Source organism: Phyllostomus discolor, chromosome 13 (genome assembly GCF_004126475.2).
Source record: "Phyllostomus discolor isolate MPI-MPIP mPhyDis1 chromosome 13, mPhyDis1.pri.v3, whole genome shotgun sequence".
Classification (NCBI taxonomy): domain Eukaryota; kingdom Metazoa; phylum Chordata; class Mammalia; order Chiroptera; family Phyllostomidae; genus Phyllostomus; species Phyllostomus discolor.
This window is the reverse complement of record NC_040915.2, coordinates 20,438,547-20,461,030: the sequence shown is the minus strand read 5'-3', so window position 1 is coordinate 20,461,030 and position 22,484 is coordinate 20,438,547. Positions and strand designations below refer to the sequence as shown.

Below are 22,484 nucleotides of genomic sequence, written 5' to 3'. Positions count from 1 at the left end.
TCTTGTTGGCTGTGTCCATAAAAGGGACATTTTCATTTGCAAACCACAGACTTGCAAAATTCTTGAGATTTTGAAATGTGTGGGGAAAGGAATAGGGGGGCTGCAAAGAGCTCTTCTAAGTTCATTAGGTTTTACAACAATGGTTGGTCAAAAAAGAAAACCTGACAGCCCTTTTAAGAAACTGAAGGATCAGGATTTAAATTTGAACATAAATTATTTAAGAAAGATAGGCTAGCACACGAATATGGGTTTAATCATCACAAGCTGTACCAACACAGAATCAGAAGTTGTTTATCATACAAAGAGCTTTAAGACCAGTAGCATTTCTAGAAATATATCCTAACCAATTAATTTTGGATGCCAGCAGAGATTTAGCTACAGGAATATTCATTAAAGCATTGTTTATACTAGTAAAAGTTTGAAAATAACTGGAATACTCAATTGGGATTGGTTAAGTATTGTTCCATCGATACTAGATATATTTAATGTATAGACATTTACAATATTTTGGAAGAGCACTCATATGGGAACATGTCTCCAGGAAACCATTAAATGAAAAAAAAACAAGTCTCAAAGCTGAATGTGCACTAGGACTATTTGTTGCAAGTTTTAAGAAATAAAATTAAGCCCTGGCTGGCATAGCTCAGTGGATTGAGCTTGGGCTGTGAACCAAAGTGTCACAGGTTCAATTCCCAGCCAGGGCACATGCCTGGGTTGCAGGCCATGGCCCCCAGCAGCCGCACATTGATGTTTCTCTCTCTCTCTCTTTCTCCCTCCCTTCCCTCTCTAAAAATAAATAAATAAAATCTTAAAAAAAAGAAATAAAATTAAATATATGTTAAGATATTTTTGTTTTCTTTTTTCTGATTTACCTAAATTTCCCAAGTGAATATTTGCCACTTATAAGGAAAAGAACAGTAAACATTTTATATATGATTATTAAAAGATCACTGGGGCCCTGATTGGTGTGGCTTAGTGCATTGGGTGTCATCCCACAGAACGAAGGTCACGGGGTTCGATTCCAGTCAGCGCACGTGCCTAGGTTGCAGGCCAGGTCCCCAGTTGGGGATGTGTGAGAGGCAACCGATGGATGTTTCTCTTGCACATCGACGTTTCTCTCCCTTTCTTTCTCCTTCCCTTCCCCTTTCTCTAAAAATAAATACAATAAAATATTTTTAAAAAATTGATCATTGGGTAGCATATACATAGAACTTATCAATCTTTAGAGTCTTGAAGTCTTGCCGGTCAAAAGCGTAAGTTCCAAGAATTAAATGAATTGAAATAAATTTATGGTTAATGACTACACAGAAAGGAAGAAATGTTTGTAGAATATCTCAAACGTTTTTGAAGTTGCTGTCATAGACGTGGCAGTCTGCTTTCACAAAACCTCCTGAACAGCAGCAGATGGGAGGACAGGAACTGAGACAAGAAAGGGACACGGAAATTGCTGTCACAGTCAATGACTGGAAAACAGACTGAAGGAATTATCCCTCTAACCCCAAAGGGCATTTCTGATGTTCATGTTTTCCATCATTCCACTGACTCACTTGTCTGATAACTGATTAGGCGTGAGGCTATGTAACAGCTAAACAAGACCTGAAACGGTGACATATTTTAAAGCATTCCATGTTTCCTACTTACCTGCGCCAAACAACTCCAGAGATTGGAAAGCCACCCTTTTGTTTTATTTTCCTCCTTGCGGCATCCATCTATACTTCCTGCGCTTGTCCTTATCATTTTGCTCAAAACACACTCTGGTTAGTAGTGACCTCTTCCTGGGTAAATGCCATGTCTTAAAAAATTTTTTTCAATTCATCTTGATCTCTCTGTGAACACATAAGTAATCACTGCGGCATGATGGTCCCAATTTGCATCCTGTCCTTTCCTTTCTCTCTTTCTTTTGGTTAGAGGTTGGGGTTCTAGTCCTTTCTTTGCCTTTTCTAATATCTGCATGATCTCGGACAAGCCACTTTGTCCTACCTAGCAGGGCACAACTGACATATGTGAAACCACTCTGTGAATTGGAATGCATTTTAAAATATTATTATTGACCTGGATGTGATATTTCCCTCAAAGTCTAACATTTTTATCCTATACCTTTGACTATATTTTTTAGTGAAGTCATCTGATCCAAGAGTTAGGAATTGCATTTTGGCACATTCTAAAAGACTCCTTCCATTACAACAAAGCTGATGCTGATTCAATAAGTACAGAATGACTGGTAACTTTAAAATAGCCGCACCTAAAACAAGTAATTCTTCGACTGCTGAGACAGAAATTCACTACAAATGATACATGATTTTAGGGAAAAGGCTGAGTCATAATCGAAACATAAAACCTTCATTTTCTATGTTAAAAAACCCCAACTTTTGTCCTCCTTATATCTGACAAATTTAAATCTTAAGATGGAATCGACTGAAATCACATTGAAAAGGCTATGACCACACAGCATTTTAGTACCTTTGCTGGGTATTGTCAGTCCTGGAATAGTGCCTACAGCAGGCTGGAAACAGAAGAAGAGACACACCAACCACAGACACAAAACCGTGGAATCTCAGCTGGAAGGGTTTCTGGAAGTCATTGAAACTAGTGAGTCCCACAGTGTGGGATTTCAAAAGCTTATAAATATTTTTTTTTAAAAAAAGAGGGCTGATAAAATGTCAACTTTAAAATGAAAAAAAAAATTTTAAGTGTCAACTTTAATTTTGCCAAATAAGGATATTAACAAAACGGAGCTACCTATCATTAGCACCATTTTATAAAAGGGCTCTCTATGCCCTGGCCAGTGTGGCTCAGTTGGTTGTAGCATTGTCCTGTAAACTGAAAGGTGATGGGTTCGACTCCCAGTCAGGGCCCATGCCCAGGTTTCAGGTTCAGTCCCCAAGAGGCAACCAGTTGATGTTTCTCACATCGATGTTTCTCTCCCTCTCTTTCTCCCACCCTTCCCCTTTCTCTAAAAATCACTAAGCATGTCCTTAGGTGAGGATAAAAAATAATGAAATAAAAATACAAAAGGACTCTTTAATGACGCATACACAGGAAGATAAAAATCTCAGAATAAAGTACAATTTTAAATCAGATAAATGAAAGAAAAACTACATTACACTGTTCTTACTCTTCTACTATCTCTATGGAAACCTTTGTTAGACTCGCCCCTATCCAAACTCAGCCCTTGGTGCATCCGCAGTCTAGTCTATTCCACGTGCACCTGGCTACCCCTTCATCTCCAATCCAGCATTTGTATCCTTCACGCAAAACTCCCTTTCAATGTCTACCTCAACCTGTCTATGAGGAGCTTCAAAAGCTGAGGAATCCGTTAAATTTTGGATGGCTTACACTTGTTTGTTTGTTTGTTTTAAACAGAATCTAACAGCAGAAATTATCAAGTAGGCCAAACATGCTTTGGAGTCACCAAAGGGGACGTAGCTACTAATGCTGATTTGGGAGCTGGGTTTGGTAGTGCCTCCAGACCTCGCACTCAACATTAGGAGGGTCTCTTCCCCTGTTTTCAAGTTCACAGAAACATTTAAACTAGGGCTTTAATACAACCATGTAAGTCAGAATTACAGTAACATGGAAGAATTTTAATTAAAATATCTTCCAGGATAAACTCCATTACTAATTACTTCATCAGTTTTCAAAGTTGCGGTTAAGTCCACATTTTTTCCCCACTTCCATTTTAATGAAATTACTTTATTTGGGATAGATTTTTTTCTGTTTCAGTTTTTACAACAGGTTTGATTCACTCAGGGTTAAACTCATTCAGCAGTGTTTGATTGGTATTACAGATTATAGCATCAACCACGTTTTCTTTTGTGATCATCGGTACTACCAAAACTGATTTTCCCAGGTCAAATTCTGAAAAACAAAATATGGCCAAGGTGTGATTCTTTGATACATTCTTAGCAAAACTTGTAATATTTCAAACACTGTCACTTTCATTTTGTAATAGTTCTCTCTATCCTGTTTTTTGGGTCAATGCTGCAGTTTTCAACATACTAAGACCTGATTCCTCAGGGTTTTTTGGGGGGGCGGGGGGTAGATATAACAACTTTTATGTTTTTTTACGGTTGTAAATTTTATTTTCTGTTGACTGTGTCTGCTAGCAATGTTAGGTTCTTCAGTAGCGCAAGACTAATCAGCCCTGGCTGGTGTAGCTCAGTGGGTTGAGTGTGGGCTGAAAAGTAAAGGGTCGCAGGTTCAATTCCCAGTTAGGGCTTATACCTGGGTTGCAGGCCAGGTCCCCAGTGGGGGGCCATGTGACAGGCAACCTCACATTGATGTTTCTCTCCCTCTCTAACCCTTAAATCCTTAAATAATAATAATAATAAAAAAGACTAATCAGCTAGACTTTGCAAAAATCAAGAGCCCGGAACAAACCCAGCCAGCCCAGGGCTGCTTTTCTCTTCCTCTCCACCAGAGGCAACAGCTTCTTTCAAAAGAGAAATTGGAGAAATTGGGCTGGAATGGGAGTGGCGGAAAGATCAAAGTTTAAAACCGCCTCGAGCAGAGGTCAATACCCAACCCCAAGACCTGAAGCTTCCGTCCTCCAAGAAAAATGAAAGTGACTCGTCTCTAACTGCGTGTCCTCTGTAACTGCTCTGGACGCCTCGGGACACGGGGCCTTTCAGAGACTGGGCGTATCCGAGGCGACGAACAAACAGGCTGCAAGAGCAGAACAGCCTACGACCGGAAGTGGAAATGATCCAGGGATGGGGGTGAGACGAGGCCGCGAAGCGCCTGCGCAATCAGCAGGGCTGCAGTGCGCAGGAGCATTTGGGCGGTGACAAGATGACGCTTGGAGCGTGGGCCGCGACATTCGCCGGTCGTGTTCCGCCCTCCTCGCTGCCGACCCTCCGGGGCTAGCGCCTGAGATCCCTTTCCCAGAGTGCTCTGCGCCGTGAAGAAGCGGCTCCCGGGGACTGGGGGCATTTTGCGTTGGCTGGAGCCGGAGTAACAAGATGGCGGCGTCGGCGGAGTGATAGGGGTCCCTCCGGGCGGGAGCCGGCGGCAGTGGTGGCAAGGGTACCACCGCCCTAACTCACCGCGCCCCTTTTCCAGCCCTCGACGTCGCCGCGAGAGCGTGGCACCGGCGGCAGCCCAGAAACAAGTGGCTCAGCCTGGGAACCGCGAGAACCCTTCACAAACTGCGGCCTGACCCCCCCCCCCCCCAAAAAAAATCGGACAGAGCAGCGGTGATCGGGTTCCCCTTGGCGGATTCTGGGGCCCTGTGACGCCAAAAGCCAACGTTTTCCGTTTCCTGCCGCCCTCCTCCGCAGCCTTGCTCAGGGGACGAGCGCAGAGGCCTCTGTCCTCTTCTAAGAGGTGTCGGGGCTTGGCCCCAGCCTCCGTCTTCGTCTCTCAGGATGGCGAGCAGCAGCGGCTCCAAGGCCGAATTCATTGTCGGAGGGAAATATAAACTGGTACGGAAGATCGGGTCTGGCTCCTTCGGGGACATCTATCTGGCGATCAACATCACCAATGGCGAGGTAATCACCCGGGGTGGGGTTCACGACTACGCCGCTCCCGTCCTCCCCCCCACCCCCCGACCACTGCCGGGGCGGTTTCCCACCGAACGCACTGGGGAGTCCAGAGGAGCCAGTTTTCTTGGCTTAGGAACCTTTCTCAAGCTCTTTCCCTAAAAGGAAAAGAACACGATAGAAAGCACGGATAAACTAGGAAGTTTCCCAGATCGTTAAAAATGTACCGTAATCTAACTTGTTTTTGTAACTGTCGTTTAAGGTGAAAACGGCAGAATCCTGTTTCTATGACCCGCCCTCCCAGTTTACATATATATGATGTATGTATCCGTTCTACTGGGCTTCTCGTTCCAATTAGGACAATTTCCGATCGCTTGATTTCTTCATAATCCCTCATTACGTTTTCTGGATGAATTATTTTTCTGCACTTTAGAGGACGTGCTGATTTCGTCACTACCCCCTGAAGAGGCCTCTGAGGCTGGAGCCTTCTTTTATAATTACAAAGAGAGCTTTCTCTTCCCAGCCTCTCACTTTCTGGTCGCGAGTTGGAGCTTTGCTAATGTCTCCTCTCCTTTCCCAAGTGACATTGACTCCACAGATGTTGATACCATTATCCCCTCTTTCCCCTGCAGGAAGTGGCAGTGAAGCTAGAGTCTCAGAAGGCCAGGCATCCCCAGTTGCTGTACGAGAGCAAACTCTATAAGATCCTTCAGGGTGGGGTCGGCATCCCCCACATACGGTAAGAACCCGCGAGCGATGCTCCGAGGGAAGTGTGGAACGGGGAAAAAGGCAGAGGCCGGGAACTGGACCGCCTGCATCCGGGCTGGGCGTTCCATTACCTGGGCTGCCTTTGGCCGGTGGTTTCGTTTGAACCGTAAGTCCCCACCACCACTGAGTGAATTTCAGTTTGCCAACTTAGTTTAGAATTTCAGTGCCACACGCTGCTCCTTTTAGCTTCAGACGCTTTTCCCGAGGCTTTCCTTTGCATTAAGCCTGCAGGTCATCTTTGATCCCTACCCGGAAGGGTTGGCGGCCGCTTTCTTTACGTCGGGCGCCTCTGAAGTCCTTAGGTGTGTCCAGCGGAGTGGATTTGAAGGGGCCGGAGTGACCGGCCCCGTCGGTTCGGGTTGCTATTGGAGCTGGCTTGGGAAATGGCTGCTCTTTTGTTGTGTTTTTGTTCCAACATGTCTTCCTCCTCCGCTTAGAAAATGGCGGAACGACGTGACTCAACCGCATTTTCCTGCCTTTTTCTCTGCTTGGGTTCACGAGGGAAGCTTCCTTGATTCCCCCTTTAGCAGCCCTGAGTGGATTAGACCTATGAAAAGAAGAATATAGCTGCAGGAGGTATGGGGTCCAAGGAAGGAAATGGTATAATGACAGTCTGATCTTTGCAACAGATGCGACATGAAATTATTAAATTATACTATACAGAATCCTTAAGAATCCTTTTAAAGGTGTTAATTACCCTTCCAAGTATGGCACGGTTGGCTACACTTCTGTCTGAGTACTAAATTTTTATGGGTACTAGCAAAGGTGGTTTACAGCACTAGGTTGAAATTGACTCGGATCTCAGTTGTATTAAAAGAAAGTGTAATTGCGATATCACAGTTTGGTAAGTAACTTTAACCTGTTGAGTTACTTGGTCAGTAACTTGTCAGTCACATCAGGGAAATTGTGGCTTTATGGGGGAGGTGTGAAGGCAAGTACAATAGTAATGGTGGAGGTAAAGATAATGAGACAGACTAGGTTCTTTGAAATGTTTAAAGGGTTTTCAAATAGTTTGACTTTTGAGATTCAAGAGTCTTTTCCTAGAAAAGAGTAAATACAGCTTTAAACCCACTGGTTTTTTCAAAATAACTCAAAAATATCCGGAGATAGTTGAGAATTAAGTGGATTTAGTATTTACTATAGCCTCTTTCTATTCCAATTTCTATTTCTCAAATCTTGAATTAAAGACTAGATTACATACATTCATTCTAATGTAGAAACAAAGTAACACTATCCTTAAACAATTTCTAAAGGTGATAGACATTTTAAACAGAAATTGCATGATAAAATGTTCCATTAGTTGTAAGTGAAAGTAAATTATGATTCCCATCCCTTTAAAAAAATTTTTGTGGGAAAATAAATTTGTTGTTGTGAAAGAATGAAAATTCTGATTGAAATACTTAGCTCTGTTCCCAGAGAAATTGTTCATTGCATTAGCCTGAAAGTGGAAAACTCTTCCCTTTGCATGTAATCTCTCCATCCTTGGCCCCCACTGATTTGCTTTTCATCACTAGTTTTTTGTAGAATTTCACGTAAATGCAATCATATATGATGCAATATTTGTGTTTGGCTTCTTAGCATAATGCTTTTTAGATTCGTCCATGTTGGGAGATTTTATAAATTTCACACACAAAAAGGCATCTGGCGTTTCCAGTGCTAACCCCAAATTAAATACATGCCCTTTTATCTAGTAGCTTTTATTTAAGGACAACTCTGATGCGTACCAACAAGGGCAATAGTTAATATACTTAACAATGAATAGAGGAAATCCACTTGTGAACAAAATAATAGGCGTCTATCATTTATAAGTTGAGTGCAGAGTTGTGGTAGTTACCAATATAAACTGTCTGTGGGTGGAGCTAAAGAGGAGTTGCCCTAGCCTTCAAGTTAAGGCTTTCTGGGAGAGCAGATGGGATTTCAGGATCTGGCTCTGAGGAAGAGAGCTTGGTGAACTGGTTGGGGCAGGCATCCCAGAGCAGAGTGTGGCTTATGGGAGTAGTCTCAGGCAGAATGTAGTAATTGGATGAAGGTGGGGAACGAATAAATTTGTTTTAAGAGCGGTGGAGTCAGTACATAGACACAAAAGTGGTTCATTGGTTCTTTTAAGTGTGAGAGGGCGGTCACTGATGCAGAAAGGGTAAGAAAGACTTACATGAGTCTTTATTTGGGTGGCAACACCTTCCCCATCCCCTCGGTTTGTTCCCCACTGCTTCCAAATCGCTGACACATCATATACATTCTAGAGATTTGTTTGGTAAATAATGAATGAAATTGACTTCAGCTAGATTAAGTAAGACAATCTACATGTTATCCATTGTTTTAGGAGTGTTGAAACTAATTTTAAAAATTTGGATTTTGCTGCATTTACACCTATTCCAGGCCCTCCCTGCCTATTTTCTTTAATATACTTTGAAACATCCTTTCCTGACCTATAAAGCAGGCCTGGCTGATCAACATAGTAAGGACCCTATTAAGATAGCTGTTGTTACCCAGAGGCATAGTGTCCAGTGTAAAGAGCAAAAATGAGAGGATGATAATGTCTGATATTTTTTAAGAAACTAAAATTCTTGGACCTTGGGAATTGGCCTCTGGGAACTCAATTAAAATTAGTGTATTTCTGTTACAACCCTCCCTTTCTTTGTGACACTCTGAACTAATGTTTTCTAAAGAAACAATTATGATAATAGCTTTAGATCAGCTGTGTGGTATTGACTCAGTGACCTGGGGTCCTCAGTCCCTTAACTTGGAGCCTATCATTTTCCTCATCCATGAAATAAAAAGAGCCCTGGCTGGTGTAGCTCAGTGGATGGAGTGCTGGCCTGCCAACAGGAAGGTCGCTGGTTCAATTCCCAGTCAGGGCACATGCCTGGGTTGCAGGCCAAGTCCCCAGTTGGGGGCTAGCGAGATGCAGCTGCTCAATAGTTCTGTTGAACATTGCTGTTTCTTTCCCTTTCATTCTCCTTCCTTTCCCCTCTCTCTAAAAATAAATACATAAAATCTTTTTTTAAAAAAGGAAATAAAAAGAATGTTACCAATTTAGATATTTTCTAATTTATCTGGAGTGGGAGAGTGCTAGACAGAAAGGTTTAGGTTTTCTTCCTTAACCTGGAAGAAGTTTTGCATATGAGCATACTCGTAGGGATTTGTTTGAATGTGTCCCTACTTAGAGTCACTGACCCAGTTGATACCAAAAGTTTCAGTTTGGAAATTTTAAGACTTGTTTTCAGATAGTAGCCAGAAAGCATTTCATCACAGTTCAATGTCATGTCTAGATGTTACCTATGAATGTTACTTAGTTGAGACACCACTCAAGATTCTGGAAGATGGCATCTCCATCAGGTAAACCATAGGTTATCATTTAGAAGGAAGTAAATTAGTGGGACCTACTTTTATAAGGAAATTATGAATAAAGAAGATGGGAGGGGCAGGAGGATTGTTGTTACCTTGTTTTTTAACTATTTTTTTGTCCTCTGAATGTCAGGTATTCTAGAAAATATTTTTAAAGTACTAGTTAATCCTTACTCTTCAGTGTTAAAAGCAGCTTAAATTTTAATCTTTGCTTTTTGGCACTGAGGATATATCCTGTAAATAAGTCCTACTGCTGTTATCCGAGAACAAAGGTGACATCTATACTGAGCATGTCTTTGTTAGGAAGATCACTGGATACACAAGAAATGTGATTTTAACTCCTAGGGACTGAATCCAAAGCATACTAAAGATGTTTAATATTGGCTTCTAATGGTTTCTAGTTATGGAATGATGTAATGATGCTTAGGTAGCATTTTTGAGCTGGATGAAACCTAAGAGGTATAGCCCAACACCTCATAATACAAAGTAGACTCTTGACTTTAGAGTCTCCTGTTTTCCTGTGAACCATTTTTACCTTACATCAAGGTCAGATCACGCCCGCCTGCGTGCCCTGCACCTTTTCATTTGAAGGTGCAGGTCCATGCTTTGCCTCCTCCTTTTTAACTAGCTGCTTGTAATTCTTATTCTCCCATTAGAATCCATGGATTGCAGAGTGAGGACTTTTGTTGGACGTTATTAATTTGCATTTTAAATTGGAGTATATACTTGTGAACTCGTGTAGTAGAGTTCTTGGATTTTACTACCTTGCTTTATTTTTAGAGTTGTATCATTTTGTTTCAAAGTATATTTAAGCAAGGTTTTCTCATTATCAATGTTTATAGTGAGAACCTTAATGTCAAGAACTCTATTAAAAAACTAGAATTTGAAGCACTGTTGTAAGTTGCATCTTTTATGCTTATTCTGTTTATATTAAAAATCAGTCCTTGAGCTTAAAGGTTTTTCTGAGGTTAAGTTAGTACCTTAATAGCTTTCATAATATAAATGATTACCTAGTTTATATGTTGCTTTTGTTACTGTTTTGTTTCCAATACTATCACAGGTGGTTCTTGAAATTTTGAATGACCAGTAATCATATAACATGGACAAATACATATGTTAATGGGATTTTTAAAAAATGAGATGTAGTTGCAGTGAAATGGACAGTTTTTAATGTGCCACTGAATCAGTGTGAACAAATGCATGCACTGGTGTAATCCATACTTCCTATTGAGATACAGAATATTTGATTTTTAAAAAAAGTGATAGTCTTTGGCAAGCTATGTTCTGTGACAACATAGGTTCTTTTTCTTAATTGGTTTTTTGTATTACGGTTACATACTATTTTTTCTGGATTTGATGTTACTAGTCTATGCATGACTGCAGGTTAGCAGTCTGTTTATTGCCATGAAGTACACTATTAGATTTACCTAATAAAATAATCAGGTGGGGGTGATGAATACTTTAGTGGCAGTTCAGCTCTTCGCCTGGTTCTCTATTGAAGGACTAAAATACTACTTTTTCGTTATCTGTAAGCTATCATTGGGGTATATTGTTTTAAAGAGGACTTTGGAAGTGCTGTACAAAAAGGTTTAGCTGTAGAGTGCATTCTGATCCTCAATATAAAGGGAAACGGAAAAGTTACAATGAGAGTTGGGATTCGACTGTGATGTCATATAGATGTGAACTGGAATGAGTTCTATAATTTGTAATGTCAGCTTTCATTTATAAAAAGGGGTTTTGTAAGATCAGCTAGGTCCTAAGAGTTTTTTAGTGCATTATGTAGTTTGATGGGATCATAAGATAAAATACGGCTCCCATTCTCTGATGCAGTAATGATTTGTTCTGACTTTAATGTATAGTTGCCTTTTGTTTATAACATTGATACATGCTATTCAAATAAGTGGTTGAATTCAGTGTGGCTAAACATTCCTTTTTATTATCTACATGCAAGAAAAAAAATAATTGACCATTATTCGGGCATTGTACCTGGTCTCATTGAATCATAACAGTCCTCTGAAGTTGGGTTTTCATATAAATCGTATGAGTCAGAGTGGTTATTTGCCTAAAGTCACATAGCTCATATGTTATTTGAATAGATCTTACTGCTCCTTTCAGCTCTATTAGCAGTTCTCAAACTTTGCTGCACATTGGAGAACTTGAAAATTTTTGACGCCTGGCTTCTAACCAACCTGAGATTTGATTGGTTTGGAGTATAACATAGTCATCACAAGTTACAACAGCTCTGGGTTGTTCCTGATGTACAGCAAAGTTTAGAAACCAGTGTCCCGTACCGTATTTCCGAGATTGATAATAGTGCTTCTCTGTCCACACTCACGAACCCCCATCTTTTCCTAGAACTACAATTTGATAAGGTTGGATTTTTACTTACCTCCTATAAACTAAGAGGTTTAGTTCAGGAAATCCTATACTAGGAAGCATGATACTGGAAAGTACACTGTAATCTCATCGAGTCAAATGCTTTGATTTCTGAAAACCAGTATGTGAAATCATTTTCCTATTCACTTCTCAGATACATTCCTACAAAAAGCTTTCTAGAAGCTCCTTGAAGGAAAGAACCATGTCTGGCTGATGGAAATATCTTTTATATTTCTTAGAATAATGTTGGGCAAAAAGAAGCATGATCCATAACAAGGAAATTCTGCTTTTATTTTATCTCTGTGCATTTACCTTTTTAATGGAGCTCTGTAGGAAGTTATGGCTTATACACATTTATAGAATTTTAGGAGTACCTAATGCATGCATAGTTAATTCCTCAGTTCTTCTTGGGAATATTCATCATCTCTATAGTACTTACTATGTCTTAAATATTCAGCCGAGCTCACTAACTAGCAGCCAATTTACAAATGGAAATATGGCTGTAGTAGCTTATTTAGCTTTGAATTCTGGTGTGAAAACACTACCGTATTATTAAGTGCTAATGTCTATTAATTTCACAGTAAAGGTGTGCTATTGTGGACATAGCTTAGGTATCTGTTAACATCTCAGTGGTATTGGCTTTTGGGAATTTATTTTGGCTCTAGTTCAGCAATGTCAGGAAGTTCATTTCCCTACACTGAAGATGTTGGGGTGGGTCAAAAAATAACTACTCTCACCTTCTAAGTTGTTGTACCTGAGCTAATAATAATAATAATAATGTACCTGAGGACAAAGTGCCAAAACTATGGATGTATATACAAGGGTGCCATAAAAATATGTGAGACCCAAAGATACATTGGGCAGTTGAGATTTTACATATGTCATTTTTGGACAAAGAAGAAAAGGGGGCAGGGGCCTAGCAATTTGAAGCCCACAATTTGCAGGTAGATAAGAGCAAAGGTGATAAATTCTTGCTGGCCACCCAGAAGCAATGTTACACAGAAGAAAGTTCAAACAGGCTTTGCTAGATTTCTCCCATTCTGCTACATTTTATATTATTATGTTAAGGTGTTGTTCCTTTTCCTTTAAGCAGGTTCTTTCTGTCTATTTTTTTTAATTTATTGATTTTAGAGAGAGAGGAAAAAATATCAGTTTTTTGTTCTACTAATTTACACATTCATTGGTTAATTCTTGTATGTGCCCTGGCCAGGGATTGAACCCAAAATTTGGGAGTATTGGGAAGGTGCTCTAACCAACTGAGCCACCTGGCCTGTTTTTCTGTCTGCCTTTCTTTAGGCAGGTAAGGGGGAGGGTGAAAGGTTCATTCTGAATCTTTTTTAATAGCCAGCTTAAAATCAGTATCCCAAAAGGCATATATTGGGGTGGGAGAATTTTGGTTTCTCTCACACTATAATGTCCTTAAGGTGGATTTTATGAAAAGGACATGTTGAGCTTAAAGTGATATGGTATCCCAAGTTTAACTCTTACGTAGTCACGTTAGTAGCGGGGGGGAAAAAAAAAAAAAAAAACAGAGCTAAACTTAAGCCAGGGAATTAGGATCAGGGATAGATCTGAGCAAGATCAGCATAGAAGTGATAGTGGAGAAAGTAAGTTGAGGATGAGGACTGAATGGAAATTCAAAGTTAGGCAAGCAAGAGAAGAGAATTGGGATAATGGGCTGTTGGAGTTAAAAAGAAGACAGTTTTCTCTTTTTTAAGATTTTATTTACTTTTTAGACAGAAGGGGAGGAAGGGAAAAAAGGTAGAAAAACAGCAATGTGCGAGAGATACATCAGTTGGTTGCCTCTCACTCACCCCCAACTGGGGAACCTGAGCCTCAACCCAGGCATGTGCCCTGCCTGGGAATCAAACCTGTGATCTTTTGGTTTGCAAGCTGGTGCTCAATCCACTGAACCACACCAACCAGGGCAAAAGAAGGTAGTTTTTAGGAAGAGGTAATATACATTCAAGAGACAGACAGGAAATGAGATTTTTAAAGGGTTTGGGGTTTCACTGAAATGAAGCCCACTACATAATGATGTTTAGTAAATAACTGTTGAGTCAAGGAAATGGTCTGAGGGTGGGGGGTTAAGTATATACAATTAAAGAGTTACCTGACAGAGGCCAGATTTTGGAGTTTCTCATATATATAAAACTTTTCCCATTTTGGAAGATGATGGGGTAGGGGCATTGGTTTTCACAGCAGAGAAATGGCTCCATGAACCCATAAGGGAACTGCTGGAAATGGTATTTAGGAAGGTAACACAATAACCCAGGCATCTTTAAAAAATTTAGCTGAGGTGCTAACTTTTCTAGGAAACCTTCCCTTTTATCTTCTCTGAATAAGTTGCTCCCTCCTCTATATTTTGTAACTTATTGTTGCTTTTGTATTGCTTTTGTCATTTATCTGTTCTCCTAAACCTTAAGATGTCTGTAGCACTTCAGCTGCAGTATCAACTACATAATAAGTGTCTGATAAATACTCAGACTGGAGGAGCAGATTTGGGGGGAAGATTTTTACAGTTTTATTGAGGTAATTTATATACATAAAGCTTCATCTATTTCAAGTGTACACTTTATTGGCTTTTAGGATAGGTACAGAGTTGTGTAACCACCATAATCTGGTTTTAGAATATTTTCATTGTCCCTAAAAGAAACTTTGAGTGCAGTAATGATTGATCTCCATATTCTGCCAGCCCTGTTACAACCATTAATATACTATCTGTCTCTGTGTATGTATTTGCCTGTTAGAAAAGATTTGACCAAGCCTTCATAATTAGTATAGTGAAAATTATAGATATACTGTCCATTTGTTAGTGGAAGCGATATTTTAATACTTGTATCCCCTTGAAGCGCCTGGTTCTCCACACGCTGTCTCCAGTGCTCCCACTACCAGTGTTAGAGCAGTGACAACAAAGACTGACAAAAATCAGTTAACTTGTGATCTTTGAAATATAATTTTGGGTAGTATGATGAGCATGATAACCATTTTACTGGGAACCGAGAAAAAAATGAGAATAAGTTGGCAGGTATAAACTAGGTTTTAAGAAGTTAATTCATAAAGGAGAAAATAAGATGATCTTGTCTCATTATGTATCAGCCATGGTGGCTACTGGCTACTTTGTTTCTTGTGAATGCCAAGCCTCAGATAAGCTCCTAACCCCCACCCACCCATCTTCCTTTTTTGTTTTCTTACTCAACATATATATTGAATGGGTAAATGAATAGTAGCTTTAGTAGTGTATAGTGATATGTGTCACAGCATGTTTTTGTGTTTTTATAAGGAACATTTATATATATCTTTGAAGGCAGAGGGCAAGCAAAGAACAGGGAAACTGAGAAATGAGAATGTTGCAGCATAATTAAAGGATCTGAGGGATTATATATTGTGAGCAAAGGATTAGTAGCTACAATTAGAAGGGTCAGGATGAAGGAGAAAAATGAATCATTCTAGTTGAGAGTGTTCTGTGCAAATACATAGATAGCACATGGTACCCGAATTTTAGGTCTTATTCTGCAGTCTATTTAAGTACCTTAAAAGTCAGTTTAGAGCATGAATTTCTAACATGGTTCAAAGATATCCTCAACCCCCACTTTCCAAGAGGTCATTGAATTTGGATAAGAAAAAATTTACATCTTTATTTTTATGACTCTCTAGCTAAATCTATTATTTCTATTATAAATGTATGCAAGAAACCCCAGCTAAGCATACCTATGGCTCTGTGTCACCAATACAAGTCACAGATATTTTCATGCCACACTGTTATGAGTATCTCGAAATATTGTTTACAGACATCACTACTTCAAAATTATAGTACTCATTAGACCTGCCCCCTATACTTTATTACTTAATGCATTAATAAATTGCATGTATATTACTATATCAAAACTGATTTTAGGTAATTTTATAGTAGCTGGATTTCCATAGGTTTCCTTTATAATTCTGTGTATTTTACTTTACAAATTTAAAACATTCTGAGAAAGGGATCATAGGCCTCATTAGGCAGTGAAACTGGGGGGGAGGGTCCCATGGCACCCAAAAGATTTAAGAGCTCTTAGTGTAGAGTGAGTTGCTCCAACCCTCATAACACAAGTTCTTAGTAGTTGTGACTTAAATACATTTGATGCAGGATTGGTCTCAGTTGTGGAGTTCCAGTATTTCTTTTCTTTCCCTTCCTAGTCTTGTTCAATTTTAAGTTAGTATTTCATGCTTGTTAATGTCTCCCCAGAAGTGTGAGATTATGAAGGTGAGAAAATCAGCCAGTTAAAAAGGTTGAACAGCCCTGACCAGTGTGGCTCAGTTGGTTGGGTGTCATCCCACGAAGCAAAAGGTCGCAGGTTGATTTCCTGGTCAGGGCACATACAAGAGGTGAAAAACCCAGTAGAAAACCAGGAGTTAACTCACATTTAGACTGAATCAAAACGGTGTCGAACTTGTCTTGCATTATTGGTTATGTTTTCATGATGGATGTTGTTAATAAGGTAGAGCTTAAAAAGTATTGCTAGGTAGAGGTTACAGTGTCTGAGACTCAAGTTTATAGATCTCTGCTGCAGCTTCGAGAAGTAATCAACAAATGACTGCAGTACCAGAAGGCCTGGTGATTTTAGAGACTCAAGAACTTAGCTTAACAATAGGTGGCTGTGTGTTATGGGTAAGGATGCCTTACTGCTGGACCCTGGTAATTTAGGAAGGGAGTAGGATAAGGAACTGCCTTTAACTGCTATAAATGAATTGTTAACCACAACATACAAACACACACATCAAAAAAAAAGAAAGAAAAGAAGCCAACATGACATCATTACAGTAAAAAATAGAAAGAGTGGTATAGGACATAATAAACAAGAATTGCCTGAAGGTAATTTCTTTGGCTCATGGTAAGTTGGGCACTGTTTAAGGATGGGAGGAAGGGCTATCTATAGCTTTAAGACTATATTTCCATTATAAATGGCAAAATCATACTGTTAAGAATGGTACAAATAGCCCAGCCAGGTGTCTTAGTTGGTTGGAGTGTTATCCTGTACACCAGAAGGTTGTGGGTTTGATTCCTGGTCTGGGCGCATGACCTGGGTTATGGGTTTGATCCCAGATTGCAGCGTAATGATGGTGCCCGTAAATACTAAATGTATGGGAACATTAAAAGGAACATAGCAAAATAGAACCAGGTGGCTGGAACTGTTAGCAATAGCAACCTAAAAGGGGAGCTTGAGCTAGTTCTTAGAGTTCAACAAGATTGTGCTAGACCAGGTCCTTCTTTTCTTTTTCTTTTTTTCATTTTTAATTTTTTTCAAATATATTTTATTGATTATGCTATTACAGTTGTCCCATTCCCCCCTTCTCTCCCCTCCACCCTGTACCCCCTCTCCCACCCATGTTCCCCCCCTTTAGTTCATGTCCATGTGTCATACTTATGAGTTCTTTAGCTTCTACATTTCCCGTACTATTCTTGCCCTTCCCCTATCTATTTTCAACCTACATTCTATGCTACTTATTCTCTATACCTTTTCCCCCTCTCTCCTCCTCCCACCCCCCTGCTGCTAACCCTCCATGTGCCCTCCATTTCTGTGGTTCTGCTCCTGTTCTAGTTGTTTACTTAGTTTCTTTTGGTTTTGCTTTAGGTGTGGTTGTTAATCAATTGTGAGTTTGCTGTCCTTTTACTATATATCTTTTCTTTATCTTCTTTTTTTAGATAAGTCCTTTTAGCATTTCATAAAATAAGGGCTTGGTGATGATGAATTCCTTTAACTTGACCTTATCTGAAAAGCACTTTATCTTCCCTTCCATTCTAAATGAGAGCTTTGCTGGATAGAGCAATCTGGGATGTAGGTCCTTGTCTTTCATGACTTGGAATATTTCTTTCCAGCCCCTTCTTGCCTGTAAGGTCTCTTTGGAGAAATCAGCTGACAGTCTGATGGGAACTCCTTTGTAGGTGACTGTCCCCTTATCTCTTGCTGCTTCTAGGATTCTCTCCTTCGTTTTTACCTTGGCTAATGTAATTATGATGTGCCTTGGTGTGTTCCTTCTTGGGTCCAACTTCTTTGGGGCTCTCTGAGCTTCTTGGATTTCTTGGAAGACCGTTCCCTTTGCCAGATTGGGGAAGTTCTTTATTATTTGTTCAAATACGTGCTCAATTTGTTGCTTTTCCCCTTCCCATTCTGGTACCCCTATAATTCGGATGTTGGAACGTTTAAAGGTGTCCTGGATGCTCGTAAGCTTTTCCTCGTTTTTTTGAATTCTTATTTCATCATGCTTTCCTGCTTGGTTGAGTCTATCTTCCTTCTGGTCCACTGTATTGTTTTGAGACTCAGATTTCCTTCCTTTCACTATTGACTCTCCTCTGCGTATCTTCCTGCATCTCTTTTATGGTAACCTGCATCCTTTCATCTAATTTGTGCCCAAAATCAACCAATTCCGTGAGCTTTCTGATCACCAGTGTTTTGAACTGTGCATCTGATAGATTGGCTATTTCTTGGTCACTCAAAAGGACGAGTCCTGGAGGACTGATCTGTTCTGTTGGAAACATGTCTTTCCCTGTCTCTCCTTTTTTTTTCCCCCCGGTCTGGTCGCTCTTGTTACGGTGTGGGGCAGAGCCTTAGGTGTTCACCGGGGCTGGGCACCCCAGTTGCTAGATTGTGACGTTATATGTGGGGGCGGGAGCGGGGACGGGAGGGAACAGTGGCGGTAGTTCCGTTCTCCTGGGCTCAGACACTTCTTTGGGATCCTGGGCTTCGAGCTCTGCCCTGGTCCACAATTGCTGCCTCACTGGGTCCCCCAGCCGCAGCTTGTGTACTCAGGGATCACCGCTGCGTTCTTGCGCCCCGGATGGCTGTTGCGCCGATTTCGTGCCAAATTTTCCCCAACCTCTGCGCTCTGCCGACCCGCGCCAGCCCCGCACCCGCCCGGCTCGTCTTCTCCTACCAGTCTGGATGTACAGGTCTACTTCAACTTCTTGGCTGTCCGACTTCCATTCAGATAAATCCTCTGTCAGTTCTGGGTGTTATTCTGTCTGTAAATTATTGTTGTTCTAATCTTGGTTGTGCGAGGAGGTACAGTGCGTCCACCTATTCCTCCATCTTGCCGGAGGTCCAGGTCCTTATTTTCTACCCTCATAAAAAGGAACATAAAAGTTAGATGATGTCTTGTTAAGAATAAGTTTAAGACAGTGTCTTGAACATGTAGATGCTATGAAAATGGGTATATTATAGCACTGAATCAGTGTTTATACTTTTTACTTGTTCAGTGAAGACTGACATTGACCTAAAGATGGCATAGGAAAATATATTTACCTATTAAAACTGTCATTTTTAAACTTTTGTAATTTGTGGCTTATTTGAATCAAAGATGAGTAGGTGCTTGCTGTTGACTTGAAACTTTCAATGCAGTGTTTCGAATTCCCTCTTTTGTTTTCTTTATCTGTCAAATCAAGCACTTACTATTTTACAGCCTCCTATTTGGCTTTTCATTCTTTCATTTAGCAAATGTTAACTGAGCATTTCCAATATGTAAAGCATTGTGCTGGATGCTGGGAATACAGAGTTGTGAACAAGACACTCTGAAGTCCATAGTCTGGAGGGGGGAGTACCTACAATAAACAAATACATTGTTATCTGTTATTGTTGTACTAATCATAGGAATAGAACATAATTGAATGCTTTAATCTGAACCACATACATATAGTGATTTGTTGTTTTTGGATAGCAATACTTAAAAATACTTTATTTCAGTCATTTCTTTTCTAAGACATTTTCATTTTTATAAAGAGATTTCTCAAAAAGAAACCCCTAGCCTCAGATCTCCAGCCATAATATAACACTTGTGATAGGTCCCCATGTCATTGTTATTCCTTCCCCTACTTCCTATTTTCATGTTGCATACTGATGCCAAGGCTACTCTGAAATACTGGCTTAATTATATTATGCCCCAGCCACACTTTTGGTAATTCCCCCAATTATTTAGAGAATTGAAAAGCTCTTCAGCCTGGCACTCGAGAGTGTATAATATAGGCTGAAACTACCAATGACTTTGACTCTCCTTTCTTTAGATCTGTTCTTGCCCCTGCCAGGCATGCCCTTTTCTACCTTCCCTTTCAGTAAATTGTCCCTCCTTCAGGATCTGACCTGTAACAATAGGTCATTTTCATGAGGCTTCTTTGGACAAATGTAGTTCCCATGTTCTTTTGGTCTTATGAATTCCGTTAACATTTTTGTTGGCCTCAGTGACTTGTGAATGTGTCATCTAACATTTGTGTTTTTGTGTGTGTCTTAATTTTTAAACTAGATTTAGTTTGGATGTAGTTTAGGGGGAAGGAGATCAGAACAAAGGGCGAGGGGACCTTGCCTTCTCTTAGCATATTCTTCAGACCTTAAGGTACCTCTCTTTGTAACAGTGAGAAGCTCTCACAATAGAAGTGGGACACATAAGAGGTAAAGGTAGAAACTGAGTAAGTAGGGTTTGGATAAGCAGAAGACTGTTCCTGGCTTCTAATCTGTGTGTAATAATGTCTGGGTAAATTAGACAGGTGGAGAGCACAGATGGGGAGGATATGAGGTGTTAGGTTTAGAGAAATAAGCTATATTGTATATTTCTTGAGACCAAAAGGAAGTATGAACGTTAGAAACACCTGTCCTTTTTAAGGAGTTAACAGTATCAGTCTACATGGGACAAAGATCTGATTGTTTTAGAAAAATGCATGGTTGTTCCATGGAGAAGAATGCCTTGGAAACATTTTTTAGCTGTTTCTTTGTGGATCACTTCTTCACCTTGAGAATAGTAGGTAGCTATGTCTTAAACACTTAGGAAAATAAAAGGAGAAAAGGTGCAAACCAAAACCTTCGTTTTTAAAAAAGTGTGTTTTTTGAATTCATCTGATTCTGGTTTCTAATTATTATCATAAGAGTAGTCCATTAACGCTTATTTTGCAGATGACTTCTCAAAATGTGCTTTGTGAAATTGTGTAATTGATTGCATGAAGATATGAAGTATGAATTTCTGTTCTTTACATTTTGGGTTTGGACTTGGGCTTGGATGGTTGTAAAGTTTGCGTGTTTATTGTAGCTTTGTCGGTGAGCCGTTGGTGCAGATCTGATAAAGAGATGAAATGTGGTCTTCACGAGAGTGATGTGTGCTTTCCCTTTCACCTTTGACATTGTGCCTTCCTCTCACTACCGTCACTCTTTCTCGATTTGGTATTCTTGTGTAGAATAATTTCTCTTTTTTAATAACCTGGATAAATTAAATTTATATTAAATATTTGCTATAACTCTTATTACTAGGTATTTATAGTGGCAAGGACTGATTTTGAAGTTTCTCACAGTTCTCTAGCATGGATTTGCCTCTGCCATTAAGTAATGGGAGAGGAAAAGGTGGGGGAAAGGTAAGGAGAACATAACCTGTTCAATTATTTATGTTTTATCCACATCTTCCCATTTCACCACTGCAAGCTTTTCTTCCAAGTAAATGTTTGAATAAATGTAAAGTGTTGAATTCCCATATGGAAAATAAGGATGGAAGAGAGAAAATTACAGAGCATCCTTGCACAGCAGGTTCTGGAGTAACATTTTGTTCAGTGTCATTTTGTTAAAACGTTGAAGAGATGAGGAAGAAACTATATCAACTAGCCTGTGGTGAAATTTTTGTCATTACATTTTGTTTTGCTTGATTCACTTATAAAGTCACAACCTGTTGTTGATGATGTTAAGTGAGGGCTTACACAGTTCTGGGTACTGTACAGACAGAACAATTTCTGCCAGTCACACATCTGTTGCTTTTAGGCTAGTAGGCAGGCTTTCTAGAAGGTTAGGCAGAAACTCTTTCCTAACAAGATACCTTTTTCTACAGTGAAATGAATTCACTTTGTATGTTTGGCGGCAGTAAATCACGTATCATGTCTGTGGGGTAATTCTCAAAAACAGTTGAAGCTAAAGTGTAGAAAGGAACATGAACTTGCTGGGCCTAGTTCTTTTGTCTGTGGAAATTAGGCTCTTCCATGGGATCACAAGGAAAGCATTCCAGGGATCCACACATGGGAGCTTGTGGTGTGGCATGGTTTAGTCATGTGGAAGTAGAGGCTGCTCTCCGGATTTCCAGTGTCCCATCTCTGTCCGTCCCACCATGAGAAAGTCCTGCCATGTCTTCAGTGGGACCAATACAAAAGCCGGTGTCCAGAGAGTTTTTTGTCCCCCTGGGGTTATAACCAAGAGCTTGGTTTGGGACCGACCAGGTGCTTTCTCAAAATGACCAGTCAACTTGTAGAAAATAGAATTATTAAAATATTAATTAACTGCCCTGGCTGGTGTGGCTCAGTGGACTGAGTGCCAGCCTGTGAACCAAAGGGTCACTGGTTTGATTCCCCATCAGGGCACATGCCTGGGTTGCAGGCCAGGTCCCTTGTAGGGGCCACATGAGAGGCAACCACACATTGATGTTTCTCTCTCTCTCTTTCTCACTCCCTTACCCTCTCTCTAAAAATAAATAAAATCTTTAAAAAATATTATGTAACCATATTTTGGGTTTAAT

At 40.1% G+C, this 22,484-nt stretch overlaps 1 protein-coding gene and 1 long non-coding RNA gene across 13 annotated transcripts in view; one reads left to right on the top strand and one right to left on the bottom strand.

Annotated features, from left to right (window-relative positions):
• The first annotated feature begins 4,436 nt into the window (after window positions 1-4,436).
• CSNK1A1 (casein kinase 1 alpha 1) overlaps window positions 4,437-22,484 on the top strand; it is a 44,175-nt gene continuing 26,127 nt past the window's right edge. For 3 of the 12 annotated variants that reach the window (XR_003685620.2, XM_028527957.2, XM_028527954.2), the window contains exons 1-2: window positions 4,789-5,489; window positions 6,113-6,219. Coding sequence is in view for 10 of the 12 variants with exons in the window: in XM_028527957.2 (XP_028383758.1) it covers window positions 5,367-5,489; window positions 6,113-6,219 (230 nt within the window). In the remaining 2 variants the exon portion in view is untranslated. Of the gene's footprint in view, window positions 5,490-6,112; window positions 6,220-22,484 lie in introns of all 12 variants that reach the window. The other 9 variants (XR_004900401.1, XM_036013987.1, XM_028527953.2 and 6 more) reach the window with 7 other exon arrangements.
• On the bottom strand, window positions 5,173-6,607 carry LOC118497889. Its single transcript, XR_004900402.1, has 2 exons — window positions 6,320-6,607; window positions 5,173-5,638 (listed from the first exon to the last, which is right to left on the bottom strand). It is a non-coding gene; the product is annotated as an uncharacterized LOC118497889 (long non-coding RNA).